The 14,419-nt window shown below is 38.4% G+C and overlaps 2 protein-coding genes across 5 annotated transcripts in view; both read left to right on the top strand.

Moving 5' to 3' along the window:
* LOC129790610 (autism susceptibility gene 2 protein) overlaps nt 1-14,419 on the top strand; it is a 195,637-nt gene that overhangs the window by 23,028 nt on the left and 158,190 nt on the right. For all 4 annotated transcript variants that reach the window (XM_055828199.1, XM_055828198.1, XM_055828197.1 and 1 more), the window contains exon 5: nt 1,516-1,542. In XM_055828199.1, the coding sequence (XP_055684174.1) occupies nt 1,516-1,542 (27 nt within the window). The remainder of the gene's footprint in view (nt 1-1,515; nt 1,543-14,419) is intronic.
* The window catches only part of LOC129790616 (luciferin 4-monooxygenase-like), a 100,396-nt gene that overhangs the window by 73,070 nt on the left and 12,907 nt on the right, over nt 1-14,419 (top strand). The gene's annotated exons all lie outside the window — the stretch shown is intronic.

Raw genomic sequence — 14,419 nt, 5'->3', positions numbered from 1 at the left:
GTGGCTCTATGGATGTTGATTTTTAATGGATTTTCATGAGGGGAACGGGGATTTGAGATTTTTCTCTGTTGTGTGGTAAATGGAGATCAGTGGCGTTGTGGGAGATATGATGGTTTCAACGAAAAAAAAAAAAGACAGAACGGAAAAAAGTCAGAGTGTAAGAAAAGAACATGCTACATCAATATCACTATCCATTTTATTTTTATGACACCACTAAAAAACCATCTTGAATTTATTTTATTTATACCAACATATGACAGTCTATAAAGAAGCAACATTCTGAAATGGTTCCAAAAGGCACAGCAAAAAACGGCGGTCATATTGTCGCGAGTGGAGCGTTGAGATTGTTACAGATTTTTTGGAGCATTGCGCATTTGGGATGTGGCATGACGAGAGGGGTGGAGGGAGAAAATGTATTAAGATAATTTTTTAGGAGACAATTTAATATCCAATTTTATTGATCTTTTGTTCTCTACGGAAATGAAATAAAATAAAAGTCCATTGTAGGGGAGAAAAGGGAAAATTTGACCTTTCTAACAAGACATGAATTTTTCTCTCTAAAGAAAAAAAATGTATAAAAATTCTAACATTTTCTTTTAAAAGAATTATTCTTTCATATTGAAAATTTTATTTTAAAATATATTCAGAAAAAGGAGATTGTTCTATTTTGTATGGAAGACCCATTATTCGAGGAAACAATTGAGATATACTCACATATTGTTTTTAGAGGATGAAAAAGGTATAAGAAATCGTCAAACAAACTTCCCATTTTCATCTATAATCAGCTAAGAAATGTCAGTTCATATTTACAAAATGATGACGTCACTATTTGCATTTTTAAGCAAAATATTTCAGACTGTTTCCAGCTGATTTAAGAAGGAAATATTAAACCTCTTTAAAGATTTTTTCTAATTCTTTTTGAATTCTCTACAAAACTACGCGTAGTTATCCCGATTCTTTCTTAGAATGAGAAGATTTCTCATATAAGATCGGATAAACTCCTTTTTAATCGAGAATTGCGGCTAAGCATTTTTTTTAAATTACTTTGAATTAAAATGAGGCGATCAAGGCTGGAAAGTTAAGTAAATTATAGTACAAAAAATAGAAATGAATTTTTGGCTTGCCTTGAAAACTTTTTAAGTCGTAAAATAAGCTTGTTTGTTATGTGATTAAAGGTTAGATCTTTATAGTTTTGGGGGAATTGTGCCGCGAATTCCCACTGAAAGCAAACCTATATTTTCCTTATATTTGAAACCTTTTCTTAAAAATTTTCCTTGCATATTTTATGATCCCTCAAATTCATCTTTCTGCTAAAATCGTTCGTGTATTGTAATCGTGCATTGTAAGAGAATCTCCCAAATTGTAACCGTTTTAATGGTTTTCCAAAAATACTATAAACATTCCAACAGTGTTTGTGTCGTTTCCTAATTTCCCCTTCTTCACTGCAAAGCCATATTGTTTTGTATTGTTCTTGAGCCAAATTAACGAATTTTTTTCTCTCTTATTTCTCAACAGTGTGATAGCGAAGGAGACGATGATAAGGTGAGTGTGAGGGTTTTTTTTATTTTATCAGTATGCAATGATATTCTTTAGTTGAGCTTCTCGTGTAATTTTGAAGCTACCGCCCGTGCTGTGGAGATTGAGTACCTATATATATTTCTATCAGTGTACACTGGGAGCATTTTGCTAATCGATGTGGCGTATGAGTGTTCTTATCAAATTTTGGCACTCTCAACACACATAATTGACAGAGTGGCAGTCACGTACGATAAATAAAGAAAATTGATATCAATCATCACACACAATTTCCACTTGAGCCATTGATATATCGCATAAATATCAAATCAAATTACAAAATTGTTCCGTATAAATCACTCTTCCAGTATGTTTGTGTGATTCCATTTGCGAGATTTAGCACTCCACAGCTATGTTGTGTGTTGCTAAATGTGGTTGGAATTATTTCAATACATAAAATATTGCTTTTGCACCACTCTGTTACACCGCGCACCGCGTTGCATCGCTCTTGGGATTTTAATAATTCTATTTTCAGAGCTCAATGCAAATGCGGGAAGATTCTCATTTGTGATAATTATGCTGTGAGAGGTAATTAATTTTATTATGACCGAGAAAAGAGATATGCATTGAATGGTCGTTGTACATACTTAACATGGGACCTTTGGGAGACATCTTCTCTTGTTTTTTTTTTTAACATCACTCCATGTGTCTTTGGTGTGCGGGTTAATTGCGTAGGGGGGAATGCGGGTGAATAAAAGTGCATAAAATGTGTGTTGGAGGATGCTTTACGTTAATAATAGAGCAAAAAGGGGTGAGGACAATCACAAAGTAAATCTTCTCTCGGTCTCACTTCGTCTCTGTGTCACTTTACACACATTTTCCGCTTACACCGTGGCAAAGGAGTGGTTTTAAAACACTATAAACATGTGTTTCTCACACTTACGTCAATGTTAAGTGGATGCTACCAACTTTGTGGGTATTAAATGTGCGACGAATCTGGGTAATAAGTTGCTTTGTGGGTGTTTACGCTGAACCAGAGGGTGACAAGAGGTGGCTAAAGAGGTTGGGTTTAAATTTAAAATTAAACTACAATTTATAAATTATTAAACAAGCTGTTTTGGTTTTATTAGGGTGCAAGATTAAAGCTTGTGCTAACTATTATATCATATTAAATTATAGGGGTAGATTCTGATAAAATCTTTTCTTCTATAGAATAGTCTAACAACTGAAAAGTTGCTGTAAGATTTTGACGGATAGGTCATTTTAAATCGTTTTATTGTCGTTCTAGAAAAGAAAAACAAAGAATTTATTGTTCAGGAAAATTGTCAGAAAGATCTCTGAAGAAGCCTGGAAAAGTAATTTTCCTTCAAAAATAAGATTAAAAGTAGAAACAAAATGTCAAAATCCTTTAAGATTTTTCCCGGAATACCAAAAATCTTATAACTGACGAATTGTAAGAAAAGAAAAGATTTCTATCACAATCTACCCCATAAATTCCTCCTAACATTAAATACAACGTTTTAGTTAAATATAAAAATACCTGCAATTTTTTTAATTAATATTTTACATTGTTTCAATTAACGTCCCAATCTTATTTGAATTTCTGCAATAAATTACTGAATTTTGAATGCCCATTTACACCTCCCAAAAACAAATAAGTTTTATTCCAAAAATTCACTCAAAGTCAAACTAAAAGTTTTTCAAGTGAAGAGGTAAAGTTGAAAACATCTAAAATAACCATAACAATACTAAACTTATGTGAGGAAAAACATTAAGAGATTCCCCTTGAAGAAGTCGTGAAATTTTTGTTGTTGCAGGAAGTTTATCTTTACGGGGATGATTTCTATAAACTTTTATTGTATATGGACCTCCTTAAAAATATCTTCTTGATATACTTTATCACCCATAAAAATATTTTAAAGCTCTATCTTTCACACAGGTGTGTGTATTCTTTCTTACCCATCAACGAATGTGACCTTCTGTTGCACCATAAAGCTCTCTCTGTGTTGCCTCCTTGAGTGCAAAGAATAAAAATCATAATCTGATTGGCAACAATTCAAGTGGAAAATGTATTATATATGAATGATAGTGGTGGGTGGAGGTGGAAAATGCAGAGATTTTTTTCCCAACATCCTTATAAAAAGGAAAAATTCAATAAAAGAGTTCCTTCTTCCGACAAAGTGACTCTCAAGCTGACTTTCTCTAGTTGTATGGCTTTCTTGGTTCATCCCCAATGAGTTGGGGGTTGGGAAATACATACTCTGTCATTTCTCATAATCTCAAATGCCAATTCTAATATATCATTTTCGTTCGTTTTTTTTTATCTTGACTCCATTCAAAATAACATTGTAAGTGTAGGATATAAAAACGAATGTATTTCCATAGCAACAATTTTCCATGTATAGATGTCGATTTTACCCTCTTTATTTGTGAAAGTCGTCTCTCTATACCAACTTCTCCTGATGGTGTCTAACACACATCCATGGTGATTACGTACACATGGTTGGTTTTGCAGTGAAAACTGAAGGAGCATATAATCCACCACCATACACACCCCCTTGCTTCACAAATATTCCACCTTCCGCCCGAAAAATCCATTCAAACTTCCAACAAAAATCCAACATGCAAAAGGGGCGAGAAAATTCATGGGGCTGGAAAGAACCACCGCCGCCGGGGAATGACAATGTCCCGAAGGAGATTTTCCTGTCAAGTGAAAGAATAAGGACTCCCTTGGATGGTGAGAAAATATTCCATTTAGCCATTCTATATACAGTCAAAATAACCACGAGAAAGGCACCCACCACCCGTTCTTTGGAAAATTGCAACACACACAGATCGCTTTTCACCGCAGTGAGAGGATTTTCCACAATGGAAGCATCTCAGTTGCTTCTACCCCAAACCCCTTTGGTCCTTACATGCTTGCAAATTTTTCCCACAAAATAATCCTCCCTCTGTGGATGGAAAAGAAGATCCCCTTGTGTATTCAATATCGTCTAAAAGTCAGTATTTTATCCAATAATGTACAAATTTCCTTCACCCATTTAAATACGAAAAGATTACAGGGTGGTTCCATGTCTGGGAATGTAGTTTTCTATCGGGATTTTTTCGTGAGTTTTTTTTTTTTAAATTGAATATTAAATCTTCTTTAATACTCCTTTGAAAGCTAAGAAGTTTTCACGGCTTCCTTTCAATTCTTACGGAATTCTCAAAAAATCATCAAATAAACATTTAACTGCTCACCTGGGAGAAATTTCTCTGTGACTATAAAGTTTTTTTCTTTGGGATTTCTTCCGTAATTATAATTAACAACTAAATTGCAAACTAACAGATGTCCGGATTTCAAGTTAAGTAAAGAAAAAAGATCATTTCCAACTCTTTTTCAGAGCTTTTTTAATGCAAATAAAAAGAAAAGCTTGAGAAGAAGTATATTTTGCTACATATTTTTCAAAAAAAGCTTCTCCCCTATACCAGGCGCCCCCACTGCCAAGTAATAATACCCCAATTAAAATGGCAGTAAAGAAGCAAAAAAAAAAGAAAACAGGAAGTAGAGACAAAATTACCATTAGTTCGTGATAAAATTCAGCAATAAATTTTCCATGGGGCACAGAAATCTCTCTCTTTCGCCATGCGGTAAATGTGGGTCGTATGTCGGAGGGAGGTGTGTGGGTAAAATTTGTATTCTTGCACCACTTTGCCATGCATTCTTCTTCAATAAAATTCACACGAGAGTTTTTGGCAAAAGTTCTTCCCCATTACAGTTGGGTGCACACGAAAGCACACCTGTGAGGTGGGAGTGTGACGACACTCGAGTCACATAGAAGGGTGGTAAATGCCAAAAATTTTAATCTTTTTCCCCCCCATCTCCAACATACTTCTCGCCCCCAACACAGCACTCTCTCAATGCTGGGGCACCAACCCCTTGGAGCGTTTGCCATCGTCATCATGGTTATAAAGCCGCGTGTATGTTCGCTTGCCACTTCAACCCAACATTATCCTTTTCACATGCTACAACACCCAATATAAAGTTAAACTATTTACAGTGTCGGGAGCTTTCTCTCACGTTTGGATCATGATGGTTGGGATTTTCCACCATGCAAGTGTGGAGTGCAGAAAGCAGTGCTGAGAATGAGATTCGAGGAATGGAGTGGAAAAGCTTCCGCCTGAGCTCTTGTTCACAATGGCGAAATACACTATTTTGACGCCGGATATTCAAATATGCTCACACTATGTGGAGAAGTCCTCTCCACACCACCACCCCATCGCAAACCCTCATTTCTGTTTGTACACACACATATGTATATATGCCCCATTCGTCCTTCCTCTGTCCCCTTTACGTTTCAGAGCTAAACTTTCCCACAACACATTGTGTATGAAACTTATGGTTGATGGCACTACTACCCGTAGTGTGGGGATGGTAATATGGGAAAAAGTGTGACAAAATGAGATGGTGGTGCAAGATGCAAAAACAGCAACTTCTCTGGAATGGAACGTCCACTCCATAAATGATTCCCCGAAATGCATGGTCCAACTTTTGAGTGCACTGGTGGCATCCTTAAAGTGATATAGATACATTTGGTGGGGAAAGTAGTTGAGTAAACTTTCAAAAGTGAATTCTTTGCACAAATGTTGGGTCTCCACTTGATTTTATGTGAAAGTCTGTCTTGCAAATTTTGAATTGGACTTTGAAGTATACAAATTTTAGAAAGTCAACATTACACACACATATGAGGTTTTATGGGGTTGATTTATTTCATTTGAAAATACTTTTATACTTTCTAAATTAAAATGCCTTAATATACTCTATTTAAATTAACTTTGATCCAAAGCTCCGCCTTCGGATAGAATTTTGTATAAGTCACATCTACAAGTAGTAAGGACGTAACATGGATTAAGGAAGAGAATTTAGAAGTCAGGATTAAACATTAAGGTTAACATTAGAGTTATTTGCATTTGAATCAGCAGTTTTTGAGATTCTTTAACGTTTAACGTGTCTTCAAACTTTTGACGTTGCTTTTTCTTACTTTTGAAATTTCTAATTTGTCGTTTTATTTCATCAACTTGACATATTATTTGTTCAACTTGACATTTCGTTCTAACATTTAACTGTCCTTTTCTAGGTTTAGACGTTTATAACGTTTGAAATTTATTTTACGGAATTCGACGTTTCTTTTCTAACACTAAACTTTTCTTTTTTCTTACGTTTGACATTTCTCTTATATTTTTTGACACTTTATAATAATCGCTGTCTTTCAAAAAAATATATTTTCTGAAGACTGGTAAAAAAAAATTCCAGGGCATTTTCTTCTTTTTTTTTATTTAGCCCTAAAAAAAGTTTATCTCATCAAAGATAGAGTCTTTAAAACAGAATTGAAATATTAAAAAAAAACTAGGTACTAAAAACCCTCGAAATATTCATCCTTTTATAGCAAAATTTTAATCAATTTCCAACCAGCAATTTTTGCAGTTCATTTATTTTTTATCGCACAGTGCTTTCTTTCAATTTCCTTCCATAAATGAATTCTCCGCTTAATCTATTCTGTATCGCGCGCTTCTAGTTTAGAAATCCCCACACCCCTTCATACGTCTCTCTGAATACATTAGCTGCGGGAATATATTGTGAAATTCGCATGGAAAACGATCCCATTTGGGGATTTCACATTCAAGTGCCAGATTTTTCTTCAAACCCTCCCCCAACCCCTCGGGCTTCGCATCCCGTGGGTAAAATTCAATGAAGGAGACGCTGTGAAGGGGAAAAAAAAGAAGAAGAAAAAAGGAGAATAATAAAATACAGCAGAGAATTTGATTGTATTACAATAATTTTGTATTCAAAATACATTTTTAACTTGTGTTTTCGTTTATTTGTTCTTCTTTTCAACCCCCAAAGTCATTGGGGGGTGGTGTGGGAGACAAGACGGGCGTGTGGGTGGGAAAGGAAGTTAACTTTCAGGATGTGAAAGAATATAAACTTATAATATACCTTTTTTCTTGACGTTGAATATTATATGGCGTACGTGGAGAATTTTTTCCGGGCCACCGAGATGGGGCGGTGGTGGTGGGGGGTGGAAGTGGGTGGGTTGTTTTTGTGGGTGAATAGATTGATGAGAAAAGAAGTGGTAAATGTTGAGGGCATACACGCGGGGTAGGAAAAAAAATTTATGATCCTGTGGCAACCACCAACCATCCACCTCATTGAAGTCATCACCCTTTTATTGTTACTTCCTTTAACAACAGAGCCCACACAGAAAACATTTCATATATAGCCTGGGCATACAATATGGATAAAGTATGGTTGGGTGTGTGTATAAAAAATAATATCGTTTTCGTGGGTTTATTCACCCAAACCCACCACACTATACAATATACTATACTTCATATTCATGCCGGTGATCCCGTGTTTTGCCACCCCAACGAGGATATTCGCCCAGCTTTTTTTTCTCTCTCTCGGCATGTTACACACATATCGACATGTCAAAGTCTAAACTGCCAATAAAGATCGTCGATGCCCCATCATCGTAAACGAAGATATAAAACCATGATAGAGGAGAGCTCGGTGGAGCGCAGGCGACTCCTCGTGAATCCTGTATAATGGAATGTGGGTGAATGCTATAAAGAGGATATGACCAAAGATGCTGCTGCCAGCTCTATGGCTTTGCTGCCACACTGCTGTTTGGGACGGGGAGGTTGAAGGGAGACCAATGGGATGGTTAAGAGTGCTGAAATACACGAGAGGATAATTCAAGGGTGGAATTTAGTGATCGAGACACCCCTAAATTGTATGTTCAACAAACAAGAGTCTCTTCGCATCTATATTGCAATTCAGTAAACTCACTTTGTTCAGACTTTAGGGGAGCTTTGGGTTAAATTGGTTAATTTTGAATAAATTAAATTCGTTTTATTTATTAATGGAGGGGGGTCAATTGCCAGTTGAAGATCATGTTAAAGTTCAGAAGTAATTTTCTCTCTAAATATTCTTTAGATAAACTGCAAGTATAAAGGAGGCTATTCAGGTAAACATGGGTCATAATATTCGTGTTAACGTTATCGGCTCTACTTTGTTTGATTCCTGTAGAAAATAAAGATTTTCTTTGGCGATTTCTTATCCTTTTTTGGTTCTCTAAAAGTTCTGAAAGACAATGGCCATCAAAATTGTTTTTTCGACACAGGACAACACCCATATATGCCTGAATAGCCTCCTCTGAAAGAAGAATTACTAATTGAGCTCCAATCTCCTTTATAAAATTACATTGCAGTGGATATTTAGCCAAAAAAATCCCAAATGTTTGTTCCTAAAAATAGACAGTAATGCCCGAATTAACATAAATTATGCATGGTATTGGATAAAATATGTGTAATTTTAACAATGAGCCAACGTATACCCTTATAATTTGTTACCTACATTTCAGTAAATAAAGTGAAATAAACTATAAATATTCCCACGAGTGTAAAGTGAATATTCCCATTAATAGTTGCTATTTTAGGAGATGCGAGATAGTGGGAGAGATACCCCAACTATATGCATATTGAGGGGATATGTGAAAACAATATTTGTTTGCGCACAATGAATATTAAATTCAATGTAGCATGATATAATACAAAGTTTTTGCTGGCAAAACACAAAACCCAATTCACGGGGGCGGAAGTGTATTTGCGGATAAAACTAAGGGATGGTCACGTTATTTTGGAAACTCTACAGGAACAAAATGGCCAAAATGTGAGAATTTCAAATAATTTTTTTGAGCACAAAAATTTATTTTCTGAATCGAAAATGATGAATTCTTATCAGTATTTGGCCATTTAACAAGAATGCAAGCAAATTTCAAATTTTTGGTTTCAAAATTGGCTTGAAAATCGCTCTTGAAAGTCCCCGAGTTTCCAAAATAACGTGACCATCCCTTAATAAATGAACTAACACTGCATAATTGTGTTAATTCTCAATATTTGAACATAATTCAACACAATTAATAAAGCACATGATAAACCCAAAATTACCATCAGTCGGTTGTACAATTATAATTCAATAAGAGTTTATTCAATTACCATGACACTCACATATATACATACATCATAATTGCTTCAAGAGGGGTGACTGACTGGGCTTTTAAATGAGAACGCGCAAAGAGAGAACTTCTCCCTCTATCCCCTCGTACTACATACAAAACACCCGGACGACGTGCAAACCATCCTTGGGATATCGCTAAGGGAAGTTCGTTGAAGGAATATCAGTTGGGGATTAAGTCACCCATCACGTGGCAAAATGAGTTTTTAATCTAATAAAATTGAGACTCACCCTCAACGGTACCATAAACATTAAATATCCCACCAAACCCCTCCAAATGCAATCTCAGGGCTATGTGGGGTGTGTGTATGGCTTGCCCTTCTTCCTTCATTTCGAATGCTTCACACACAACCTCTTTTATAGCATTTCGCATTACTTTTTCCCACCATATAAACATGTTTAGGGGTATGTGTGGATGGGGGTGCAAAATAATGGATAATAAGGTATAGTGGGAAATGAGGGGAAAAAGTTGATGCTGTTGGAAAATATTGTGGAAAATTTCTTTTTCCCGCAACTCTCACACCTTTTATCGCCTAAAATGTCGCCTTTTTTCCCGCATCGTGCTTCGACTCACCAAAAATTCCTTCTTCTCACTTTTTTTTTTCTTTCCTCCTTGCTTGGGATTATCTCACCATCTATGGCTCATTCAATCACCATCTCATAAGCATAAGGCATAACTCTGTGGCATATATATTAAATTTATCCCCTTCACCATTTAATCTTCTCTCACCCACTCATCCAACCCATCATACCCAACCCCTCTTTTCCGCATAAAGCCCAGAAGACGCGTGCAAGAAGGGAGAAATCATGAGAAATTACTCCGCGAGACAGTGAAGTGTATTAGATGGGAATATTTTAGAGTGTTTTGTGTATATGTAAAGTACATAAGATGTATGTTGGGGGGCGGAGGGAGGATGGTGATTTAGGATGGAAATACAGAAAGCGACAGGAAGGAAGAGGGGGGTACACATAGTAAAAATCTCACGACTCATCCACCCCTGATATAGGGATTTAATGTACAAGTCATAAAAATAAATGGAGTATGTTTTTTAAGAGACACTGCGAGACGCACGCGGTGCAAGAATCTCCCCACCCCCCTAACTGGGGCATGAGAAGCTCCCTCTCTTTGGTATGTCACTATCTCATCCTTGTATGGTGAAATATAAATAAATAGAGATGTAGTGACAATTTCCTCATGTGTCACACACAGAGCAATGTCGTAGCGGAAGAAGCGGAAGAAGGTTCACAGGGAGGGTGGATTTTTAGAGATTTTCATGGCGACAAACATTCGCTTTAGGATGGTGAACGATGAGTGATGTGAACCCTGGGGTCTGTCATATTGACGTCATGGTGAAGCATGCAATAAAATTGTTAAATAAATCCATCGAACAGGTGTGAATAGAGGGACCATTTTATGGAGCCACAAGTTCTTTTGCTTTTCGGGTAGAGTCAATATTTTTTTTAATAAAAATTCTGATGCATTTATGCTAATATTTATGCTAATTTGTAATAGAATTTAATTTTAAAATAGCAGAAATTCGTTTTAAATTGAAATTCTTTATTCTTTTTAAGTATTTGAGGTAAAATTGTAGATGGAGACGCCTGGTAATTGTGAGTAATTTGTAGTCGTTAAAATAGCTAACGGTGGCAGAATCCATTCGAGAGCTTGGGTAGACAACCCTCTCATGGCTCCCGCCACCCGAACTCTACGGTACTCAGAGCTCGACTGACTGAAGCCCAACGAAACGTAGCTTAACCACGATCGTCATCCACCCCAGTACCGACCGGATTCTACCGTTGCGTGTTCTATTGCGGGCGATTGCGTAGGATAAAGACCATAGCTCGGGCGAATGTTTTTGGCTATAAGGTCAAATGCCTACAATTCGGCCAACCCTAACATTGTTGCCGTCCCTTGGCAACAGCAAGCAATAAAGCTCAGGGGATCGGGCATCGCCTAGAACACTTTACAAACAGAATTTGACGTTTTCTGTTATCTACTAGGGTCACACTAGTAGGTTGCATTAAAACTTACGTTAATGCTCTGGCCATTTGATGTCACCGTTTTTATCTATGGTTGACATTACAAGATTGCATTAAGTTCTAACTAATGCACTGGCCACTATTTCCCATCTACTAGGGTCCCCACTAGTAGATCGCACTAGGGTCCACACTAATGCTTGGCTTAAATTCGTCTATCAACTAGGGTCTACCCTAGGAATTTGTATTAGGGTCCTCACTAATGCATTGGTCAATCAGGTCTTCTACAAGGGTCCACACTTGCAAATCGCATCTTTCCTGACGCATTGACCAAACAACTTCTACTAGGGTCCACACTAGTAGATCGCATTGGACTCTCACCAATGCTCAGGCCATCATCCACTAGGGTCCACACTAGCAGATCACATTAGGGTCCACACTAATGTCTAGGCCAACATCCACCATCCACTAGGGTCCACACTAGCAGGTTGCATTAGGGTCCACACTAATGCATTTGCCAACTTCAACCTTCTCTTATTGAATAAGAGTCTTTTTTTTTTTAGCCCTCAGTGTCAGTTGTCAATTCACTCTGGAGAGCATATGGGACTCTGTATGGATTGTGCCTCACAATTTTGTCTTCCTTGAGTACAATCTTCATGGGATACAGCGAGGTATGCCCCAATTCATTGAGACTTTGAGAGAAGCAGTCTCTATACTCATTCAGTAGATTTAGCACCTGTTCCTTCTCCGTTGGCTTCAATGAGGAATTTATGTCCACCAACTCAGGAGTCAGTCGGGTGCCCTGTACACTTCGTTGGGGTGACTGGACTTCATTCTCCTTCTGTTGTGTCGATTCATCTCGAATGTGGCAAATTCTGACTTCTTCACTCCCTTGGGTGACCACCATCGATGATCCCTCGATAAAATCAAAGCCCAGTACCATAGAGCTCTCTATTGCTGCATCAGATATCACATGGATTGGCATCTTCCTTACACTCTCATTAATCTTTATTTCCACCATTAATGTTCCCAATGTCTTCTTGGTTCCTCCTCCGAAACCCAACAAAGTCTTCTTCTCACCTTCACCCTTCCAGCCAATTTTTCCCGCTTCCGATTGCCGAATCAAGGTGTAGGAACTCCCTGTATCGACAAATGCTTTCATTTGCCGATCATTCACCTGGACAGTTACCATCCTGACCAATTTATTTTTTGGTGGGGTGGCTGGTCTCACCACCCCCACTTGAAAATCCTTTTCTGTCCCCTTTTTTCCTGCTGGTGCTTCCTCCTTCTTCGCCTTTTTGCGCTTCGGACAATCACGAATATAATGACCTTTCTCATTACATCCAAAACATCGGCCGTTCCTATCGGATTTTCCGGTGGCTTTACTCCCATTTCCTGCCTCTTTGCCATTATCGGAATCGTATTTGTATGGCCTTCGATTCCGATTGTAGACCTTCCTCCGATGGGGAGGCAGTGGCGAGCGACGCTTTGATCTTTCATGATGATCGAGCTCCTTCTCCTTCTCCTTCTCCTGCTCAGGGGCTTTCGAGGATTCTCCCTTCTTCTCCTCGACTTTCTGATTGCGTCCCCTCTCCAACATTCTCATGAGCAGCAAGAAGTCATTGAGTGGCTGATTCAATTGGGTCATCAGTTGCATCTTCATCACCTCTTCATCCAGACCGTGGATCAGGTACTGTTTGGTCCCGTTTTCATCCAAACGGGCCCTCGTAGCCTTGCAAACCAAAGATGATAAGATAGTGGACATCCGAAGAGTACTGGAGGGATCTGTAGTGGCTGATCCACAGAAGAAGGATATCGAGAGGAATTATGCTCTGAGAAGGGGAAGAGTATTCCGGAAAACTGCAGATGGTTTGAAGTTTGTTGTCCCCAAAGGAGTACGTCACCATGTGGTGTTTGAGGCACATGATCGTCAAGGGCATCTCTCCTTAACCAAAACCATTGAGAAGTTGTCCAGAGTTTATTGGTTCCAAGGAATGACACCATGGGTTAGGAAGTACATCGACAGCTGTATGGCATGCAACAAAGCCAAAGCAGGACGTGATGAACACCACCAAGTCCTACACACTGTGGATCGAAAACCGATACCCTTCAATGTGGTCCACATCGACCATAGTGGGCCTTACCCCAAGGGACAATTCGGAGCTCAACATGTCTTAGCAATCGTAGATTCCTTCACAAAGTTTGTGATTCTCCGAGCGGTAAAATCTCCAAACACTCAGGGAGTAGTCAAGGCACTGAAAGACGTGAGTGAATTCTTGGGGATGCCTTCAGTAATCGTGTCAGACAGAGGAACCGCTTTCACTTCATCAATGTTTAAGTCATTTTGTGAGGAACATGGCATCTGCCACTCCATGGTGGCAGTGAAGACTCCAAAAGCCAACGGGCAAGTGGAGAGATATTTTCGATTCATTACTGAGGCCCTGAAGACGATGAGCCAAGAAGGCAGTGCCAACTGGGTGAAGCATCTTCCCATTGTCCAGTGGAGTTTGAACAGCACCACACATCGCATCACCGGACAGTCTCCCCAAATGATGTTGTTTGGGTATCATCCTAGAGACATCACTGGAAATCAATTGTATTCAACGTTGGGTGATGAGCTTGACCGGGACGATAAAGGAGAAATGGATGTGGGTGAGTTGCGGGAAAAGGTGTGCCAAAGGATGAATGAGTTGCAGAAGAAACAGATGGTAACATACAACAAAACCCGTGTAGCTCCACGACAATATGTGGAAGGAGACTTGGTACTTGTGCGGTGGGAGCCACCTCCCACTGGTGGATCAAGAAAATTACTTCCCCGATATCGTGGCCCGTATCGAATCAATCGAGTTCTGGATCGGGATCGGTATGAGA

This window comes from Lutzomyia longipalpis, chromosome 2, assembly GCF_024334085.1.
Source record: "Lutzomyia longipalpis isolate SR_M1_2022 chromosome 2, ASM2433408v1".
Classification (NCBI taxonomy): domain Eukaryota; kingdom Metazoa; phylum Arthropoda; class Insecta; order Diptera; family Psychodidae; genus Lutzomyia; species Lutzomyia longipalpis.
Note: the sequence above shows the minus strand (reverse complement) of the source record. Positions and strands in the feature narration are given on the sequence as shown.